The sequence below is a fragment of the Tympanuchus pallidicinctus genome, unplaced genomic scaffold, assembly GCF_026119805.1.
Source record: "Tympanuchus pallidicinctus isolate F22 unplaced genomic scaffold, pur_lepc_1.0 scaffold29, whole genome shotgun sequence".
NCBI lineage: Eukaryota > Metazoa > Chordata > Aves > Galliformes > Phasianidae > Tympanuchus > Tympanuchus pallidicinctus.
The window spans coordinates 5073644-5096764 of NW_026294746.1; the positions used below are offsets into that span (position 1 = coordinate 5073644).

The 23121-nt window shown below is 43.0% G+C and overlaps 1 protein-coding gene across 6 annotated transcripts in view; it reads right to left on the bottom strand.

Annotated features, from left to right (window-relative positions):
* Positions 1-1751: 1751 nt before the first annotated feature.
* Positions 1752-23121, bottom strand: part of PRDM2 (PR/SET domain 2) — a 62631-nt gene continuing 41261 nt past the window's right edge. For 3 of the 6 annotated variants that reach the window (XM_052691585.1, XM_052691589.1, XM_052691588.1), the window contains 4 exons: positions 22806-22913; positions 17086-21454; positions 5994-6127; positions 1752-4915 (listed from right to left, as the gene is read on the bottom strand). In XM_052691585.1, the coding sequence (XP_052547545.1) occupies positions 6019-6127; positions 17086-21454; positions 22806-22913 (4586 nt within the window). In that variant the 3' untranslated portion in view covers positions 1752-4915; positions 5994-6018. Of the gene's footprint in view, positions 4916-5993; positions 6128-13717; positions 15138-17085; positions 21455-22803; positions 22914-23121 lie in introns of those variants that run through there. The other 3 variants (XM_052691586.1, XM_052691590.1, XM_052691591.1) reach the window with 3 other exon arrangements.

Genomic DNA, 23121 nt, shown 5'->3' on the forward strand with positions numbered 1-23121 from the left:
CTCTGCCACCTCTCTGCATGCTGTGGCCATGCTCAGCTGCTTATAGCAAACTCATCTGGATTATATCTACTGATATCTGAAGCCTACAAGAATTCTAAACCCGTGATAAGCATCAGAAAAACATGGTATAATAAGTATAATAAGGGTATAACAAAGGTTTTGCATCTTCTTCCAGTGCAGCACCAACGCAAGGAGGACAGACAAAATCCTTGGCTGCATGCACTGGGAACTCAGGAGTACAGATGCAGTTATTCCTTTGGAGACAGCACTGCTGAGGTCAGTTCTGGAACATTTATGCAATCCTGATGCCTGCATGATGCAAGGAAAAATATCAGCATTTGGTAGAGCTCACAAGGATTTTGAAGCAATGCACTTAAGTCTTGGCATCAGAGATAGCAATAACCTCCATGTATTTCTGCCTTCCTTTAGATTGCACCTCCATCAGCTCTTGGCTGAAACAGAATTGTTTGCTTGGGTTTTATTCCTTCTGGAAGTGAAAATTTTGAATGGTAGATAAAATGGCATAAGTGGTGCAGAGAGGAAAAGCTGTGCTCTGCAAGACTTCATCACCCCAGCAGAATTCCAGGAAAAACAAGAAGTTAGGAGGAAAACGAAGAAGATTGGAATGTACCTATTTGTTTGTAAACAGAGTGCTAATGAGGCATGCTAAATACATCTCACAGTCTGCTGCAAAAGAAATTAACAGAAAATCAACTCTGCTGAGCCCTGAGAAAGTCAAGGTGACCCAATGCTTCATATATCTTTACAGGAGCAGAGGGAAACTGTTTGCATTAGCATCCCACGTTCAAAATACCATTTCCAGAGCAGCCTACTTAACAATTCCCTCTTCTTCCTCCCAGGCAGCTGCAAAGCAAGCCATAAAACAAATGCAGCACAGCTTGAACCCTTGGGTTGGCAGTCAGAGACACGGATATGGGCATGGTGAGGATGGGTTGGGGTTGGAGATGTCCTACAGCCACTAAAGACAATTCACAACTGGAATGGGCATCAAAGATGAAGGTGGCCTGACGGGTTTTCTTTCTTCCTCTGGACTGTTTAGTGAGTGAATAACTCATTTAACACAAATCAGGTAGGCTCCAATGCTGCAAGAGTTTGGCTGCTGCAGGCAGGGCGGTGGTGACAACAGTGGGGGTGTTACTAAAAGGTTGGATCTACTGTGGCATCTTCTGATTTTCTGGGTGAAAGAGGCATTTCTATTCTATCTGAGCTCCATGTTCTCAGACCTGCTTATTGCATCCGTACTTATTTGAGAAGAGTATGGTTGAATCAATGGGGATGAATGGTGACCCCACAGCCCCGCATCTCCTGCTCAAGATGCAGGGATGGAGCATCCAGAATCACAGAATGGCTTGGGTTGGAAGGGACATTAAAGATCATTGTGCTCCAAACCCTTTCACTCAGTGGAGATGGATGAAACAAGGACCTCACCCTTCAGACCCTGCCTAAACATCGACGCCAACAGAGAACAACGCCATCTCTGCAACATCATCACGCTGTGCTGATCCCATCCTGGACTCCAAACCACAGAGGAGCAGCTTACCCACACACATCAGCCTGGGTCTGAACCTGGACGGATGGACCCTGGCACAGAGGTGGCACTTCGTCTCCTTCCTTCTCTTCTGCCACCCAGCAAAGCCCCATACATTTTATCTACACCTATCACAGCTACAATGGGTTGCCTCTCCATTTTGAAGACGTCCTTTGCTGAAATAACAATCATAGCTCCCCAGTGAGGTTTGTCACATTGATTTATTGGTCTTTCCCTTTACATGGACGGGCAACAGAGCTTTCACTCTTCCAAAGCAATGTTCAGCATCTGAGCACCAGCCAGCTCACGCCACATCTCCATGTAACTCCTTATTTCATGAACTCCTCAACATCAGCATCATCATGAGAGCACTGCAGAGCTTCCATGGTTGGCCTTGCAGATTCCTACATGCAGAACCTGAGCTTTTTTCGCCACGCTCTCCTTGGGTTTTCACAACAGAATTTCATGTTTTGTCAGCAGGCACACGACAGGGAGGTTAAAAAGTTGCTGCAAAACCATGAAATTCCACCATTGGGAAAAAAAAAATAATAATAATAAAAAATGGTGTATTGTCCCGAATTTGCTGTGAAGAAAAAGTCCTCATTGTTCTGGAGAAACGACACCGTGTTGAATTGATTTGTTTCCTGTAAGAAAAATCAACTCTCCCACACAACTGGGAAACGATGAGTGGTTTGGTGTGGATATTTCTCTACCACAGCTCAGACTGCAATGGAGCCTCCAAAAGGATCACCACAATACACAGCTGGGTGCTGTGGTCTTTTGGTTGAGTAACACACCTTATAAAAGCTTAAAAACAGAGCATTTACAACCAGGGACAGAAAGACGTGCTTTTAAAACGGTAGATACATACGTACAGGTTGGTGCAATAGGCCAGAATTTCTCTGGAGAAATAAATGTTCATATAGCACAACAATTTACATGCTTCTCCCCTTGAGTTTGTTCATCGTTAATGCTGCTCTGAACAAGAACAACAAAAAAAGCAGCAAAACTAAATTGCACAAAAGCCACCCCTATTAACCTCATTGGTATGCCTCAAAGGCACTGAACGAAGCAGCATCCGTGCCAGAAACTCTGCACTCCATTCAAGTCACTGCTGCTGGAAGCTGAGAGCATCTCAGGACGGGTTGTTTAAAGCAGGATTTGGGCTCAGCAACAATCCTCAAGTGAGCAGTGAGGATCTGTGCAGTGAGCACCACCTTCAGCCGAACGTCACAGAATGGCTTCGGTTGGAAGGGACCTTAAAGCCCATCCAGTTCCAATCCCTGCCGTGGGATGGGTGCCCCACAGCACGTGAGGTTGCCCCAGGTCTCCATCCATGGCCTCGGGCATCTCCAGGGATGGGGCACCCATGGTGCTCTGGGCAGCCTGGGAAAATGAAGTGGTGCTCAGGACAGAACGTTGTTATGAAGCCCTGTGGATTTGCTGTTTGAATTGTCCAGATGATGCACAGGAAGGTAAAGCCTGCTTTGAAGAACAGGGTTTTCCACACGCAATAGGAAACAATGGAAGGAAAACTTTGCAGGGAAAATCAAAGGAAAGATGACGTGTGAAACGAAAGCAGAACTGATCAGCGAGCTCTATGTGCACATCAGCTTCTTGGAGATATGTAAGGCCAGGGAATTTATTTTCTGTGCTATTTGACCAAGATTGACCAAGCTACCCAGCAGATTTGGTTACTCACTTCCTACTGGTTTTAATGTATAATGAGAGTCTTCCAGGCTGCTGTGAAACGTTTCCTCCTTGGTTTGGAATTGGTACAACCACATCATTCAAGAGGAAATTATTGCTAGCAAAAAGCTCAAGAGGGAACACATCCTTGAGACTCTGCAGTGTAGGCAAGAGGCAGAGCAGCCAGCAGTGGCACAAGCTGCCCACAAAGCCTTCACCTCCATGTTCTCACCCCCTCAGGCTGGAAGGGCACATTGCTTCTTATGGCTCATCCAATCCTCAGCATCACACCACAATTGCACTTAGACAGCCTGCAATAGGAGTTATCCAAAAGATCTGCAGCTAGGTAAGGTAAGATCCTGATGACCTTTGCTCTTCTATTCAAACATTTATCTTAGACAATTTTACAGCAAACAGAACCAATAGTTTTTGTTTAAAGCTTTTGTATTCATCTCCAACATTCTGATTCTCGGCAAAACCATACAAAATCAGCTGTTTTCAGCCATTTCATATTTATATATAAGCCATATATATATGTAGATCTGTATATAATAGATCCTTCTGTGCCCTTTCCAGGGTGGCAGTGGGGAGGAGTATCAACTGGGCACCTGTTTTTTCACAACTAACACGTGGATACACAGATGTGTGCTTACCTGTGCAGAGTGCAAAGACAAGGGAAGGGAAAAACTGACCGAAACAAGGGGGAAATGGGGCCATCAGCCCCTTGGCCTCCTTTAAAAATCCCAAACTCGAACACATTAGCAGAGATCCCACCAAAAGTGGGATCTCAGAAGTGAAATGAGCGGGAGCACCGCTGCCTGTGTGTGATTGTCAGCATTTAGGAGCAAGAGATCTCTCTGCACTGCATTTTTCAAACTGACCTCAATGTTGCTGCGGCTCTCCTGGCTGCCTCCATCGATGCCTCCTTTTATAGGACCATTGAAGCAAAGCATGCTTGCATTACAGCTTACACAGAGCTCCATATTTAAGGAAAACCATTGCGTGGCACTGCTCAGTGACATGTGAATCACCAAACAAACAAATCCTGGCTGTAAGAAGAGTACCAGACTGGCGAGAAATGCAACAGCAGCCTTTAGGAAACAGATGCTTGTCCCTTTAGGAACCTGTGGGCTATCAGTGCGTTGCAGAGATCACTTAACAAGTGGTCTTCCAAAGAAACACGAGTCCTGAAGCACTCCAAAAGCAATGGCACCGTGCCCGTTAAAGCTAAAGGTACAGAGTCAAGGAACTGGGGTACCCACAGGCTGCAGACGTGGAAACCTCAGCAAAACCCACCTCTCTCCCTGTGGGTTTTTGCAAGTTGCCCAGTTCTTTACCCGTTAGGATGCAAAGTAGGAATAAAACGATGTAACAGTCTTCTCAGCATTTAATTGCATAGTACGTTCAACCCCTCGACATGTTTGGCCAGGAAGAGGATGCTCACCCAGCCCTGCAGCTCTCTGAACACAGGTAACCTGCCTGCCATTGTCTGAATATTTCTCCATGCTATTCCAGCTGTTGGCTCTCTCCATTTCTCCATGCTATCCCAGCACACGCTGTCCCTCTCCTTCTGGATGGAAGAACAAAGCAACAGCAGAAGGAACTGTTCTCACCTCAGCAGGGACGATGCTGGAGGATTCTTTCCTTTCCCCTTTTCCAGCCAAAAGTTCCTAGTACCTGCAAATACAGAGAGCTGTGGTTAATCGGGGTCCATGTTAGGGATAAGCAGTCAGAGCAGCTCTGGTTGCCTGGGCAATGAGGCACAGCAGAGATGTCCATGCTATGACTTCTGCTTGACTTTCCCAGAACTCAGTGGTCTAAGCCACAGTTAGAATCATAGAATGGTTGGAGTTGGGAGGGACCTTAAAGGCCATCAGGTCCAACTGCACTGCACTGAGCAGGGACACCCACAGCTCCATCCGTGCTCACTGCCCCATCCCCTGACCTTGGGTGTCTGCAGTGCCTCACTGCCCTCATTGTAAAAAACTTCTTCCTTATACCCAATCTAAATGTCCCCTCTTTTATTTAGGGACATTAACGTTCCATTACCAACCATTGCCGTTTTGGGGGAGGTAATGAACTCTAGAATTTTCCTAATGTTTTCCCCAAATTTTATTTTTCAAATATATTGTAACAATATTGATTTTGCTGGCAGTCATTCTCACCTTCAGCTCCATACTGGTAAGTATAAAGTCCCTTAGCGACCACATTAGTGGACAGCAGGCAATTAGTTGCTTGCTGCTGCTGGAACAGAAGACAAAGTGTCTTTTCAAAGTTAACCAGTGGGAAAATAACTCAGTGTCACCCAACACACTGGACCAGCTCATTAATTTGTCCAAGCCCATATACATTACAGCAGCTGATCTTGCCACAACACTAACTGATTTTTCTGTGTGTTAACACAGCTCCAAATTACATTGTAATTAATTAAGGGCTTTGAGCCTCTGGCATTCAAGCAGAGCAGCCAACCAGGTTTTGGTTTTTATCTAAAATTTGCTCAGCATTCACCCACACAACTTAAAGGATCCCAAAGCACTTTACCCACTACTGCTCTCAGATACAAACAGTAAATGGAGACCAAAGCCTCATCCTGGTGCTGGTTCTGGCATAGGGCATCTTGCTCTTGCCCTCCACGTCTGTTTTTTATTGGTGAGCAGCTGCAATGAGAGCAGCAATGCTCTGGCTCTGTAAAATGCTTTGCAGTCCTTGCCAAGAGAAACACAAGCTGAGCTCCATGCACTGCTGCACGCTGTACCTGCTCCGCTCTGACACGCAGAGGTCTATTCCTTGAAGAAGGGGGATGCAGTGCAGCTGGATTTCTTGCATTGCCTGGTGCTGGTGTTAGGAGAAGAGGAGGAGGGACATCTAGAGGCCATGCGGAGTCTGTAACTGTACAAAGAGGCAGGAAAAACTCACACACATGCATGATGGGACGCAGAAATTAAGAACTTCTAAAAACCAAGCAGCAGGGATGTGCTCTAAGGCCCCAAAGCAGCTTTGTGAGAGAGAAAAAAACCAACGCTACTCATCCTCCAAGTGCTGGGTGTTGCTTCTGAAGGCAAGAAGGCTTTTTGTTCTGAACGTATCCATTGGTTAATGGAAGCAGGAAGAAGAAAGTCTCAATCAAGCAGCACGCAGCCTGCCACCCTATGGCTGGGACAAGAGACACAGCTCCAGCCATACAGAGGGCAGGGAGTCAGGGTCTATTTTCTCACCGTGGTCCACATCAGCTTTTTAAATAGAAAAGGAATTTTACCTTGGGTAAGCACAATACCTGCCCATTAGTGGCCAAGGGCAAAGCATGGAGTACACTTCTGCAGTGCAGCACTTGGAGATGTGATGAATTATGCTTACAGGTCACTGCAGCAATGGTGACCTATAATCCTTATTGCAGTGACATGCGATTTCATTGCAAGTTCTAGGCTAGCTCTGAGAACCCTGACCTTCTTGTAAAGCAGAAGCAAAAATCTGGGACTTTCCTTGATAGTGTTGCATCTCTATCAATTGTGATTGCAAGACAAAGCCTGAAAGCATGAGTCAGAGCATGGCGAAGCAAAGGGCTTAGGTGAGCTCACATCCGTGCACACTCACCTTGGGTACACGAATTCACCCAAAGCCCAACCCAAATCACTGCTTACCTTCTTCCAAAGGCCCACATTTCACAACATGCTTCTACCACATAACAACACATCCAAGAAAATTGGAAAGTTAGGTTTTTCTCCGGGGTGTTTTCAGAGTTCAGTATGCACCCTTTCAAGGACATCTCAGCTTTCGTTATCCTTACATGCAGACTGTGCAGCACTGCAAGTTAGGACTAAAGAAGTGCAAATTTTTCCATTACAACAACAGAAACCAACCCCAAACCACAGAAATTTTGAAGAGTGAGCGGCTCCATCATTTCTCAATTAAAAGCTGCGGGTAAAATCATCTGCCTAATGTTATTCTGTTATTGTTCTGTGCAAATCAAACTCTTCAGCCTTGGCGAATGTAATTTGCAGCCTTTGTCTGCTGTGTAAGAATCAGAGTGGTGGTGAGGAAGTCAATGCAAGCCAGATTTCGTTGTCCCATATAAAGGCTGTTACCAAGGGGAACAGTAGAAATCCAAAATAAGCTTACTTGGTTTGGTTTCAGTTCCTTACTATAACTAGAAGAAATTTTTCTTCTATTCAGAGCGTTTCCATTTAAGCAATGCTCAACGTCAACGTCTACAATGTCTATAATCAATACCACGTGTCATCGCATGTGATGAGCAAATGTCTGCATCCCGTGGGAAAGAAACAAACAAAAACACAGAGAAAAGGCTTCAAACGCACAGAGACAAAATAGCTGAGAAAACCTGACCTGCATTTTGAAAGGCGCTCGCTTTTGGATCTGTTAGGTGTGGGTTTCTTGCAGGGTTTTCACTTCTACATCCCAACCTAAAATAGCTGAGAAAACCTGACCTGCATTTTCAAAGGCGCTCGCTTTCCTCCCCAACTCCCCCCCCCCCCAGAATCAAATATGTCAAGAGATCTTTTATCCCCCAACTCCATCTCCCTTTGAAGCTGTTGGTCTACTATCAGGAAGCAGAGGATTAGGGGGAGAAGATAAGGAGGAACCGTTTGCCTAGATGCTCTGCATAGAGGCTGGAACAGAGCTCTCCCTGCTTCCTCCCCATTGCTCTCAATTCACTGCACTGACACCACGCAGCACAGCCCCAAAGGCTCTGGGAATGTTCCATGGGGGGAAGAGTTATGGAGTTATGCTATTTTGGGCACTGTTGCTCTGCACCTGCTTTCAGCATCATGGGGTAACTGTAGCCAGGCAGAAGAAATTCCTTGGTATAAGCAGCTTGATGGGGATGGGAGCAGGGGCTGCAGCCCAACCCTGCTGCACCACAGCCACGCAATGCAGAAGAGCAGCACAGCACCCAGCCCTGCTGTGTCCCTTGGTGGGAGCATTCAAAAAGATGTGAAGCTTGCAGGAAAGAAAAAAAAAAGGCACAGAAACTGAAAGTTAGGCAGCAGAAAGGTCACATCTGCACTGGGTTTGCTTTGTCAAATAGGATGCTTTAATCATAGTAAGTAGTGGTGGTTAAATGTGCTCGTTTCACTACGAGTTAAAGTCAAAGCAGAAGTAAAACTACGTCATTTTTTCACTTTTAGACAGTGCCAGGAGCTCTGTCACTTAACTGTTAGCACACCTGAGCTCAACAGAAAAACCAAGCACTGCTTTTAGTGAGCCCTGGCTGCAACAACACCCTAAATCTGGCTCTTACAATCTCCTGTGCTCAGCTCTTAGTGCTCTGTGCTACACTGAGTACCACAATCCTACTTTTTGAGATGCAGAAAAGAGTCAGGAGGGCTTTATTTGCCACAGCCATCCAGGAGGTGAGCAGTCTTAAAGCAGGAATCACAGATTCATAGAACCACAGAATCACAGAATGGCCTGGGTTGAAAAGGCCCACAGTGTTCATCCAGTTCCAACCCCCTGCTGTGTGCAGGTCACCAACCAGCAGCCCAGGCTGCCCAGAGCCACATCCAGCCTGGCCTTGAATGCCTGCAGGGATGGGGCATCCACAGCCTCCTTGGGCAGCCTGTTCCAGTGCCTCATCACCCTATAGAAAAAGGAACAAAAGCAAAGGTTCCTCTCAGGATCACACAATATCCCCAAATGGAAGGGACTCATAGGACCACCAAGCCCAACATCTGGCTGCACACATCACCCCAAACCCCATGGCTGAGAGCGGCGTCCCAACACACCCCAAGCTCACCATACACCTTCCCCTTGAGATGGCACACATGGATTTACAGGCTTGCAAACTCGCCAGCCTCCAGCACACACCCTGCCCTCAGACATTCCTGAAATACATTTGGCATGCAAATTGCCTCTTCTACCACACTTGAGCAATAGACATTCTTCCAAGCTGCTAGTTTTCCTTCTCTAAAAACAGCCAAACAAGCTGTGCTGCTTGTGAGACTTGAAGGCTTGGAATCATGATGCTGCTGCTCACACCATGGGCCAGAGCAAGGTCAGATTGTGAGCCAAGGAGAGGGCCCAAAACTCAGGGAGTTTGGATCTGTTAGGTGTGGGTTTCTTGCAGGGCTTTCACTTCTACGCTCCTAACCTAAAATAACACGCAGATGGTACAAAATCTCAGCTGTGCACATGCTGCCTCCAATGATCTCCTAACAATAGATGTATCAGGGACACACTCTGCCCAAAGTGGTTACTCCTATTACATAAAACCATGTCTAAGCTGACAGACTGACATCTGATGTGATTTTAGGGGCCAGAAGGCAAGCAAGGGGGTGATAAATGAAATTCCTGTGCTTTCTGCTCAGTGAAAACAAAAACGCCGTGCTGCTAAGCCAAGTGGTGCAGTCCTTAAAGGGAAACACAACACAAGGGCTTGGAAAAGCATCAGCCACCAAATGGTGTGAGTTTTATTTTCCCTGATAAAGGACAAAAAGGTTTGATGAAGGAATTTGATTTCTCTTGTCCTGCCTCTGTAGGAAAAGCAGGTGAGCAGAAAACAGAAAGGATCCCATCGTGTTGCAGTGCACATGCAGCTGCTGAGAACTCGAGAGCAGCCTGCATCTATTTATGAGGGCGGTGAAAAAGCTGGGCCGCGTGTCAGGATTTTATCTTGCCATCGCATGACTCCAAAGGACAGAACATGAATATCACGATGTTACGGGCAGGCCTTTCATGAATCTAAGCTGGAAAAACCTGTTACGGAGATGTTTGCATTCCCAGCTTTCAAGAAGATCTACAGCAGAGGTTCAAAGGACAGAACGCCTTTAAAGTAGTGCTGCTCCCTCATAATAACTCAGAAATTATTTCGTTGTGACACACATGTGCTCTGGAGTACAAGTTTCATCTCTGTTGACTTGATCCCACTGAAATCATTCTTCAAATCCCTGTTAATTTCAGTGATGGACACAGAATTGAGAACCACTGAAAAAAACCCTCACCCTGTGCAGAGAATTCACTCAGATTCTGCCTAAAATGAATGCAGCAATATTTCAATTCAATGTAAGATTTTCAGAAGCAACTGCTAATCCAAAGTGGCCACTGAGAAGGGATTTGGTACTGAGGATGACTGTGGAGCTTTTGTAAAATGAGGCTCCCGTGGTATTTCTAAGGGAGCACAAAGAAAATATCAGTCACAAAGAAACCACATTTCATGAACAATATCACTTTGGCAATTTATCTCCCTTTCAAAGAAGCACAGAGTACCGTGTGAGCCAGAAAGTGATGAATATAGCATTTAAAGCAGCAGTACTCAAATGTATCCTCCACACTGTCATGTAATCTAACCTGATAACCTGATAAAAAATGCTTATCTACCCATTCGCAATCACGACAGAGGAAAAGAATGAGAAACAATTATCACACATAGGGAAGACTGCTGTTGATTTTTAGTTAGCTTTATGCAGAAACAGGTAACCCAAGTGGGTCTCAAGGCCTCTGAAGGCTGCAGGAACTACTAATGTGGCTCTGGGCAGCCCGGTCTGCTGGTTGATGACCCTGCACACAGCAGGGGTCAAAACTCGATGATCATTGTGGTCCTTTTCAACCCAGGCCATTCTATGAGTCCATGGTTCTATGATTCCAAGCGTCCCCAGTCCTGCACATCTCACTATATAAAAATCACCAAAAAAAAAAAAAAAAGTGCTTCTGATTTTTTGATTTGCTAGTGATGAGTGAAAGTATTTCCTGCAATGAATGGGAATTAAACCTCAGTTCAATTCCAGTGAGGGTGAAGTCTGAGGGTACGCCTTTTCAGAGCAGCTCAGTGATGGAGGAATTCATTCTCCCTTATCTTCCAGCCCCATTCCACACTGCAATGGCCAGCAGAAACTACCTGAAGGAATGCTAAGTGCAGTCTATCATCACATCACAGCTGGGATACCACTAACCCTGCCTCAATGTGATCTGCACAAGCAAGTTGGCTTGCTCTGCCTCCAAAGCAAGTCCCTGAGCAGCAGCAGCCGTGCTCCCTGTTCACTGCCAACCTACAGCAAGGACAACACACAGACAGACTGACTCAGCTCCTTTGTTTCCACTCCTGCTGCCGTGCCCAATGCCCTCAGCATGCGCTGCATCCACTGCAGTCTCCCCAGAATCACTGCGTTGGAAGAGTGCTCACATTTACTTTTCTGTGGACATTTAGCTTTGCTGAGTAGCACTGACGTAATTGCAGGAGGAACTGAGGCAGGCTTTGCTGAAACAGGCCTGGATAGCAGGGAATTACTTCTCTTTTTTACTGTCATAGTGCAGCCCAAAAGGTTTGGAAGCATTGGAGAGCCCATGGTCAAGAAGATGGCATGGGAGTCCAACACCTCCCACTCCTAACTGAGCTCTGCCAGAAACCTGCATCAAAAACCACGTTTTACAACAACTGTTCCTTTCCCACTCAGCAATAACACGGATCTTCATTGCAGACTGAAGACTGCCTTTCAAAAACTCTCCAGAGCATTTTCACTTGTATTTCATTCCCAAGCATCCTAAGATATCTCTATTGAGTAGCAGTAGCTCTCAGTCCATTCAACCTTGGAATAACACAAAGTTTAATGAAACAATGCACTTTAAAAGCTGTGGCAGTGCAGGTGAAGAGATCCCTCTAAACTTCCCTAATATTTGTGCATTCCAGCCTTGAACACTTTCAAAAAATCCTCATTCAGCTTGAAAACACAAAAGAATACTTAAACATTTTACATGTTTAAGTACTGCACAGAGATGAAACAAAATCAACCTCTGCTGTTCTATTTATTACTATTGAATAATTTTTACTATTGAAATATTTTCAGTTATTACTACTAATTGTACACTAACCCAAAAAGTTTCTGATTTTGTACTGCTTTAGTCATATAAAGGATGTGAAAGTTTACCTCTTCTTCATAGGTCACTTACCACAAAGCTCAGATCCATAACAGCAAGTTCAGAACTCATCTCTTATTTCATTATGAATAACAGTAGATACCGTGTGACTCACACAGCTCCCACTCAGCAGACAGAAGCTGGAATTAACAGGCAAGCTCTTCCAAGTTCTCTAAGGCTGTTCACAAGCTCTCATTTTGGAGGACAGATACTTCAATTCACTGCTGGGTGTGAACACGCTGCAGACCATGGCAGAGTGGGCACACAGCAGGACTTGAAATCACAGGAGAAAAACAGAAAAGCCAATGGCAGTGGGATTTCTGCTGTAATACCAAGCAACGAGGGGAGAACGCAGGTTTATTTGTGATCAGTTCAATGTCAGCCATCACAAAGAGGTGATGAGAACACTGAGACTGCAGTTGGTGTTTCAGTTGTCAGCAGTGGAAGGTGTGATAAACGTGGTAACTACTCAGCACTGCATCTTCAGTAACTTCAAAACTATGGGGGAATTTTTACTTCTTCTCATGCTTCCCAACTCTTATAAAATAACCAGATCTGATGGTATGTCAAACATAACGTTTCCATTCTGGTAAATATAGTGAAGCCTAACCAATACTCATCACCTTCACTGTGGCTGTCCTACAGCCTCATAACTGCTGCTGCACGTTACACTTCTAGCTAGAATCTCTTAACCATCTTTGCCACCATTAAACCGCAGCATCCATAACCACAGAGCAGATGTGCTTGCAAAAACACTCAATGAATAATGTCCAACTTCTGCTCTGCTTCACCAGAGTTTTCCCTAATGATTAAAATTCAGGGAAAACTTCACTGCAGAGAAGATAACATCTTCAGAGAATGACTTACAAGAAAACTCAACAAGCTGTTTCAGAGGTGAAACAGAACTATGAATGAGAATAAACGACTACATAAGGTATGAACTTCCAACTGGAGAGAAATGGGCTCGTGCAATAGTGCTAAGTCGCAGCAGTGTGACTTTAGTCCATCCAGCTCCACACTAACATGGCCAAGGATCCTTCTGGCCCCACTGCTGGAGGACGACACAAGCTGTAATTCCTCTTGGTGCTGGAATGCAACTTTCTAAAATCTTCCGAGACAGAACTGATTTTGAACTAAGTTACATCACAACTATTAAGCACAGAGAACAGAAAAAGTTATCAAATGGTGCTTGCAGTGTTAATTAAACTTTTAAATTAACTAAATCCACAGGAAAGAACATCAAGGACTAACTCAGAAGTGTTAGACTTGTACAGATTCCCTTCGGTGCAGAAAGCCCAAGGATGCAAGCATACTTAATTCCTTCTAGATGTACACTGCTCCATTTTGCCTGGCACATCTGGTTTCCATATAAGAAGTAAGTTTTCCCACAAAGTTTTTAAAAAGCTCACTTTATTGGTTACAGTTATATAAAACGTGTCATAGTAGTTCCATCTAGCTGGCCATTAAGTGCTTGCAACACAACAGATATCCTTGAACACATCTGCAAATTATAGGATGTACTGCATGCTGGAGGACAAACATCCCCCCTGGTGCTTACCTGCACTTACAGGCTCTTCACCAAGGCTACAATGTTCAAAAGCAATGAGGACCCACTTGTTGTCAAATTGCAATTTTTAATGTTTTCATTAGAATGCTCTTTGAATCACTCTCCAAAAAGGAAAAAGAAAAAAAAAAAGAAACAATATGACTAACAGCAAACTTTTAATACAGGAACACGCTCCAAGATTAACAGCCCAAGATGAAAACAGAATGAAAATTAATGTAAAATGTAAATCACATATAGTACAATTGAAGTGTCCAAAACAATTTAAATAATTTTAAATATTTTATTTTTTTTATACTTGCTACAAATGCTTTATACATTATTTCAACATAAAGTCCCCATAACAGAAATGTAACAAAATGGGAATGATAGTGAAAGTGAAAGTTAAAGTGGCACAAATTCACCAAACAAGTATTAAACTACAAATTTTAAGAGGTAGATTACTTTTTGAAGTCAAGAACAAAAAATAAAAGGGGTGGCTGGATAATGAAACTGGTCACTTCCCATCGACTCAGTCATTAATCTTGAAAGCTATATAAACATGAGAAATGGTATTTCCATAAAAAGCTGTGTAAGAACAATAGACCAATGTTGTTTTAAGTTATTAGATAGAGGTGTAGGACCTTTTAGAGTAATTATATATTTCATTTTCAAAATATACAGGTATGTAGCCCTGGTCTAGCCTTTTTATCAATAAAAAGATACACATTATATATAGTATTTAGAAATTGGTATTGGTATTTCACTGCTATATAAAGTTTCATTTGCATGTATAAATAAGAATTTGGAAAACTCACAGAGAACTCACTCAGGCTTTTTTTCCCATAATATGATGGCCATCCAAAAGATGCAGAGAATGGAGAGGAGGTGGGAAAAGGAAATTCTGTCCTTCCAGGTCCCTCTGTACTGATGCATTTAGAAGGAAGGTTTTAACAGAGTTACTAAATGACAGAAAGGGTGCAGCAGAAACTGCTGTCCTTGAACCTACCAAACTACTGATAAAACAGGGGATCTCTGCTTTACCAAGCTTAGAACTGAACCGTCTCTTAAGTCATTCACGAAGGCATGGACAAAACCAGGATCTAAGCATTCAAAGGCTAAAGATTTGGTTTAGTTTATTCCCACTTTCTTTCAATGCTTCTTGCGTGTGGTTTTTGTTTTGTGTGGGGCACTGCTGTGTGTTGTTTGCTCTTGTTTTTGGTTCCATTTGGCTTTTAACAGCACCCTTCTCTCATCTGACTCACCACGAAGCCCAGCACGCATGTCAGGCACAAAGCCCTGCATCTACCCCTGAGTGTTAGCAAGCAGCCTGCAGGCCATGTTATGATTGTGAGTCAGCTTCTGCTGGTTTCACAAGCTTGGGGGACTTCACATCCACTGTCGTAGTGCTTATCCTAAGTTGAGCATGCACCAGCTCTACCATGTCATTAAGAGATTTTGTTTTGTTTTGCTTTGTTTTACTGGATATTCCTAGAAAATAAAAACAAAAACAAAAAACTGAAGATAAATGTCCAAACAACTTATTTGCAAACGGAGTATGTTAACATGGAAAATCTGAAAGGTGAAGAACAGGTTTGGAGACAACTACTGCACTCAATGGCAGTCTTGAATGATTATTAGGAATAGAGGTTTCCTGGGGGAGAAAAAAATGTCTACATAGAGTAGGACTGAAGGTTATGCAGATGTTAAACCGTGTACGAAAGCAAAAAACCAAAACACCTCTCCATATTTGATAGATGAAAACAAAGGTGATGTGGTGATGAGACAATCTGGATTTATGAACAATAGTTCAGAAACAAAAGCAAGAATTCTTCTAGCAGAACTATTCATTAAACTGTTAAAGACTGCAAGGTGCCAAAGTAAACAAATGGTATTTGAGACAGTCAAGGAAACCTTGCCCCTCAGTAGATCGTTATTTACCCTGAATGCTACTAAACAATTTCCATATGCAGAGATTTCCAAGCACTCCCTCATTTTGCTTCAAGGTCAAGTGATTAGCTTGGGTGGAAAGGTGTGTCATTCCAGCTTTGAATTCTACGGATCTGTCCTGGCACCGTGTAAAAGTTCCACAAAAAGCACTAAGGGAGCAGCTGATCACAGAATTAAGCAACACGAAGATTATTCTGTCCAAGAGAGGAGGCCTGGTTGACAGTTTTTGCACTTTAAAGGCATATTCAACACCATTATATTTTCCAAAATGCAGGAGTGTATATAGACTTTTTTCTTTCAACATGCCCCAACTTGGACCGTTTCATTTCCCTTCCAGCTCTTGGAAATCATTCTGTTGTGTCAAAGCTTTACTTCATAGGAAGCATTTTCTCAAAACTGTCACACAACAGGTCTTCACTGTAAGACAGACAAGCTGCAAGCAGTTGGCTTTTGACACCTCCTGACAATTCTGCTTGTGGGCACTTGTGAAGGAGGCTGGGCCCTCTCCACTACCAATCGCTTTGGTACAAAAATCCTTCCTTTAGCCACAAACCTCCTGTTAATCACAGCCACGGGCTGCAATCAGCAAAGCAAAAAGCAAACAACCAGCACTGAGTGTTGTGAAAGTCACCCAGCGGATCAGACACCTGTTACAAGAACAGCAGGGCAGGAGCCTGCTAACAGAAATGTTGAAGGCTGCAAGACAGACTGCTGACTTTGAAAGATGACATGAAGACTTTAAACGGGACTCAGGCACATACAGTACGATTTTATTTTATTTAAGTGTTACCCTTTCTTGTGATTAAAATGCTTCATCTGAAAATGAAATAGAACTTTAGTTATAATCTTTTTTTTCTTAAACTGAAACATAAGAGCATGATACTTTTAACAAAAATTTACACATTCATGTCACTTTTCTTACACATCTATTTCCCTTATATTAAGTATTTAGAGATCTGACTCAATTAGGATGCACATACAGTTGTTGAAGTATGCTTTCTTTTTTTTTTAATACGATATGCAGAGAATATATATATATATTTTTTTTTTATTTAAAAAAACAACATTTCCAATTGTTTTAATAGGAGGGTAAAAACGCAGTCGTGACTTTTTGCTTAACAAACCACCATCACCTAAACCTAGAACCATTCCAGGCCACCGTGTGCTGGATAGCAGATACACGTCACCAGGAACATGAAGTTTAACGACTTAGGTTTATTTGCACTCAAGTGCTGACATTTTTTCCCAGCATTTCCAAATCCATTTATATAATTAAGGACATTCTCTATACAAATGATGTATATATGACAATGTGACAAAATGCATCAAATATGTACATCATACGTGACTGAGCCGCTAACCACGTTTTAGGAAACGCAATCTTCTTCTGATTTAAATATGACAAATTCAAAAAAAAAAGACCAAGAAAATTGGCAAAACAGCAAGCAACGTGTTCCTGTTTTGTCGGAAGTTCAAATTAAAAGCTTACCTGAAATCTTTTAATTCTTGCTTTGTACTGCTTTCATCTTTTTTGCTTTCTGCTGCCTCGGCATTTGCCGCCTGCTGTAAGCTTCGTGTAATAGGTCCTCCAATCCTCTCTCTAGATTTTACAGTGAATCTGTCTGCTTTTTTCTTACTTGCCACAGCAGACCTACTTGGCAAAACAGCCTTATTACTCCTTTGTATTCTGACGTGCAATTTCCGGGTGGCTTTGCTTGAGATGCCAGAGGAAGTGTTCTTACCTACCACCTTAGTTTTTTTCCCATCAACGTGAGTCATTTTGGACACTCTCACAGGACTAGAGTTCCTCAGTGACGAAGAGGGATTTGGCTTTTTCGATCGAATGGGAGGTACAAATTTAATGCTTTGCTTTGATTTGAAGGATGCAGAGGGCAGCTGGATCTGTGCAGGTCCTGAGGTTCGCGCTCTTGTCTTGCCCAAGTGAGGCTGCATGCTTTGCATTTTGATTTCTGCATCTGCTGTTCTCCTGCGCTGGTTGCTGCCTTTTTCGCTGTTTGCAGGTGATGAACTTGCACCTTTTTTGGATGATTTTTTTTTGGAGGATGGGGAGATGGGTTTTTTGGGACAGCTGTACGACGCATGTTTGTTCAAACTTCCAATGTAAGTAAACTCTCTGTTGCAGTAGGGGCAGATGTGAGGGTCTGACTCAGAAAGACTATTTTTCAATTCTGCCTTCTGCTGAGCAGATTTCTTCTTTTGCAGGATAGCTTTCTGGACAAGCTGGTTTTTCTTTTTCAACGCGTTTATTTTTAGTTTATTTGAAGACATTTTGCTAATCTCAACGTTGAAATTGAGTCTTTTTGGCTGACCCATTCGTCTGAAGGCATTCTTTCCAGGACCGGTGATGACAACCATGCCGTTCTTAGGCTGCACTGTCTGTTTCAGTGGCACTGGATTTTTTTTGGGCGTGTATCGCTTTTTGTCACTGGCAGATGCACAGGCCAGTATGTGTTTGTGTAACTCAGGCATGTTATCCACACTTTTCCCGCATTTTGTGCATCGGATGGCAGTAGTGAAAGTCTGTGGGATATTGTGGGTAGTGAAGTTTGTTGCAGTAACGCCAATACCCATAGGATTTCGATGGTGATACTGAAATGGAGGTGGTTTAAAGCTTGGGTAGTGTTGATTGAGGCCCATCCGAACATCGGGATCTTTAGATTTTACCCCAGAAGCCATTATCTTTATAGTAGTATAAAGCTCTTCAGAGGAATCATTTAGATCTTCGTCTTCTTCCTCCTCTTTAGAAAGTTCTAAAGAGTCTTCTGACAGGCTCTGCATGTGCTCAATGTTGGCCTTACTGGGGTCAGTAAAATTCTGGGGTCTCAAAGTCCCGCTTTCGAACTCATGGTGTGTGCACACTTTGTCTGGATGGAGATCTCGCTGATGCTGTTGCAAATTGCACAAAAAAGCAAATTCCTTTTTACAGACTGAGCAAGCAAAGATATTTCCTACTCCGTGAAGCAGAAAGCGATGTTCTGACAAGCCTGTTTTATCCCTAAAAAGCTGTACACAGAATTCACATTTGAAGGGCCATTCTTCAGCATGGACGGATAAATGCTTAGTTAGGTCCTTAATAGAAAGAAAAGGTGATTCACAGACATTGCACACAAAGCTTTTATTGAATGTTTCCTGCACTACTCCCGATTCACTTGCAGCATGAGGATCTTCTCTGGCCTTCTGCTCATTTTCAGTTTCCTCCTGTTTTATCATTGGAAGAGTATTTTCAAGGTTATCAGCTGAAGAAACAACGGAAGAAACCACTGAAAGGGGAGGAGGAGATGGAGATGATGAGGAAGAGGAGGAAGAGAAGGAGGAGGAGGAGGAAGAGGAAGAAGAGGAAGAAGAGAGAGTAGGAGGACCGGGTGAAGCAGCAGAAATGAGCGGTTCCACTGAAGGAACCGGAGATGGAGAAGGAGAAACCGTAGGTGAAAGAACTGGTAGTGGAGACTGGGTAGTAGTGTTTGAAAGTGGCGATGGGCAAGAGGAAGTGTTAGTGGCACTGGCAGAGACATCTGGAGTTGATAAAGGCATTGTTGGAAGAAGGGGAGGAGGTGATGTAGCAACTGTGAGCACAGGCGGGCAGGGTGGTGGGGAAGGAGGATTAGTTGGTGTTAACAAAGGAGGCAGCTGACACATGGAAGGTACAACAGATGCTTGTGGCACGAGGGAAACAGAGGAACTAAGGGGCTGAGTGTCAACAGAAGACGATGCAGACAGACTGGGGTCTGTGTCTGGTTCTGCCTGAGATTCCAGGGATTTGCTTGGGCTCGGGCTTCTGTTCACACTGGGTGTGCTGTCTGTGGCTGCATCCATTCCATTATACTCATTCAGCAGAACCTTCTGTAGCATGCAAGTGGTTGGTTTCTTCTTTTTAACACCACTGCAGGTTGGTTGAATGGAATTTTCTTTGTATTCCCGAATTTCAGCATCACTGCAAGGCTTCTTGTGCACACTTAAATCTAATACAGATTCCCAAGGAACCTGATGCTTATTTTTGATATCAGACCTTTGTTTTACACCACTAGACAAATCCAGGGGCTGCTGGTTGCATACATTGCCAAAAGTTGGAGCCACTGTCCAGTCTTTTGATGTTTTGAAGTCTTCGAAGCAAAGAGGGCTCACAGCCTCCCTCTCCTCCCTTCCAGTTAGGCTCCAAGCAGGTGAGTTGCTGTGGCTTTCTAACTTTGGCATTTTTGAACTTCGAAGATTATCATTCCACACAGTTTTTCCCTCACCTGATTTGACAAAATCTCGAAGTACTGGACTGTGCTGTGGAGAACTGGGAGGAGAGCTGGTCCTTCTTTTAAATCTACTGGATACTGGAGGCAAAATAGATGATGATGCAACAGAAGGTCCCAGTTTAGGGATTTCACTTGATGGAGTGATCTTCTTACTGTCCTGCGTCTGAAGAAGCTGTTTTAATTTTGATGACAAATAAACGCTTTTGTCTTTATGGAAAGGTAAGCTCTCTGTTGAAATGCTAAGAGGAAGATTTAAAGAACTAGTAGGAGTTATAGGTTCTGGTTCTATCTCAGTTTTTATTTTTGGTACAAGAGGAGGGCTGGCAGTTCTCCTCTTTTTGGATTCGTTGCTCCCGCTGCCAGAAGGCTCCTTAGGAGGTTCATTCACCTGTGTTTGTGTAACCTTTATATTTGAGGAAATTTCCACCGTGACTGGACTGATGATACAATTTAGTCCATACAAGTCTGCAGAGTTGGACTCCATCTGAATCACATCACAATTGCTAGTGCTGCTGTTGGACTGAATTTTACCATCAATGTAATAATTTAAGTTTTCAGAAATATTGCTGGAAATATCCATAATGTAGACATCATCTATTTCACCTTCCTCTTCTATTTCAGTACTTGCTATATATACACTCTGCACTGGTGGGGCCTGCTCAGTTTGAAGCGGTGGCTCTTCATGAAAGTATCCTTTTCTTCTGACACCTTTGGGAATAAGATGCCGCTCGTGGACCCTGCGCTGATGTCTCCGCATGTTGGTGTGAGTTCCAAAAACCTTTTTGCAGTATTTGCATGGATGCAACTCTTTGGGCTCCTTGTTTTCCTCAGCGAAAGCAGAGTGGGACATTTCCTGGGAGACTTTCTCAGAATCCAAGACAACGGAGTCTTGTACAAGATTGGAAACGTTCAAGTCATCTTTAAGACCATCACTCACAATTACTTGGTTATCAGCAACATTATCCAGGTGCTGTGATGATGTTAGTGTTAAGAACGGTTTCCTTTTTGGCCCTGCCTCATGGCGCCGCTCATGCCTTCGTCTGTTAATTTGAGTACCAAAGGCTTTCCCACAGTATCGACATTTGAAAGCGTGGTTAACAGTAGATATATGAATGTGCATGTGGCGTTCAAGTCCTTGCTTTGTTGTAAACTTCCTCTCACAATGCTGACAAGGAAACATGAATGTTTCCTGAACATCGCCGTTTGACTCACCTCTTGCTTTTGGAATTTTCACCACGAGTTTCTTTGGAGAGCTTTCTGGAGATTCCTCTGATGTACTCTTTTGCTCTTCCATAGAGTCTAACTTTTCTTCACATATCAAAGGCATTTCAGCATTTTCTTTAGGCATATTGGTATCTTCCATCTCCTCTTCTTCCTCTTCTTCATCCTCTTCTTCTTCATCCTCATCTAAATCATCTGACGCACAGTTTATTGCTTCTTCTTGTTTCTCTTCAGTCACTATTTGCAGTTCACTGGCAGGACTGGGAATCATCAGCTTTGGAAGCACATCTTGATTTACCATCTCCTGAATCACAGCTGTTTGCTCCAGGGACAGTACAGCAGAAACGGAAGGCTTTTCATCTTCTTCTTTATGACCTGATATATGAAGTAGGAAAAGCATGAAACATTTTGATCAAACACCCTGAAGTACATTACACCGTTCTTCTGCCTTTTACACAGTAGAAGTCAATACTCTACAACCCTCACAATACTTCTCCTTCTCACCACTGTGATTCTGTAACAAACAAAACCATACTCAGGAATTTCCTTTCTGAAACTTCAGGAAAATGTAAACAACTGCTGATTCTTAACACGGTGAGATCTTAGGATTGAACATCATGGCCAAAGAATATATATAAAATAGCAGACTTCAGAACATTTAAAGAAATGTCTGAAAAACCTTCACGGGTTTTTCTTTCATTAAAAGAGTGTCAGAAAAGCACAGCAGGACACACAGCTAAAGTATTTTGGGCTTTTCCCCACAGTTATTACTAACTTGGTGCACAATGCAACAATCTGGACTTACACTGTAATGCATGACAAGGCGTAACTTAGATCTGGCATGGTGCTTTCCAGTCTATGAAATTTCTCTATTAGCCATTGCCTGAATAGCTATTCCCTACACTGAATCTGCCTGCATGCATCCCAGTGATCAGTGTAAACTGGTTGTTTATTCACACCTTTGTGTGCCAATTTTATTTATCTGTTGTCAGATGTATCCATTTCTTTCTGCCAACTCACAGAGTTTCTGAAGCGGCCTTGAGTATGGAGCAGGAAGTTCATCTCCCTTCCCTAGCTAGAGCATCAGACATCAGCAGTAAAACAGTGCACGCAGTGTGCAAGCAGAAGAGAAAACAGAGTGAAGAAATGGGTCAAAAAAGTTAAGTAAGTTTGGAAAAAATATATCTATCAGTACCTGTACAGAGCCTTAACCATTACCAGTTACACCCACAGCAAAGGTAAGTTTTCCATGATTGTAAAACAAAAAAACCCACGCATTCAAAACACATTTAAGTCATTTTTACATACATAATATGTAAACAGCATAATTTTATACATAATCTTTTCAGATCACCTTCAGGACAAATGGTATGCTTAGCTATTCTGTGCATTATTACTATATTTTTCCCTTGTAACACTGATCTTTCTTATACAGTCATTATTACAGCTATAAGCTCTAAAGACATTTTTGAATAAGGTCTTCTCTGTTCAAAGGGGTCTGGGCACAGACATTTCACAGTAGCTGTGTTTTCCAATTGCAGAGTTGCCTTATTGACAAAGTTCTGACATCCAAATTGACTGATAATGGAACTGTTTGGGTAAACATAAACATTGTTCACTTTCCTGCTTTAGCATAACGCATTAGCTTATTAAACATGATAAAACTTGTGCTTTGATTGAAGAAGATAATGGGAAAGAAAACAATTAGATACTTGAGAGCTCTCACCCTCTTTAGAATCCCTCATATCTGCCGAAGAATCCAAATCAGTCTTTTTCTGCTTTGTATCTGTTGCCTTCCTCCCCTTGTTTTTACTTTCCTGAGTCTTTTTCTTTCCTGAAAGAAAAACAAACAACAAATATGCATTATTCCTGTTGAGCAATTTTTATTTTTCATATCTGACTGGCAAATTAAAACACCCAGCCTTGGAGTACAACATACTTCTGTACAAACTCTTTTTTCTTCAGGAACTCAAATGACATTGCAAGGAAGAAGAACACTCAGAAAACACACTGACCACAGGGCAAAAAGTGCTAAGGCCAAG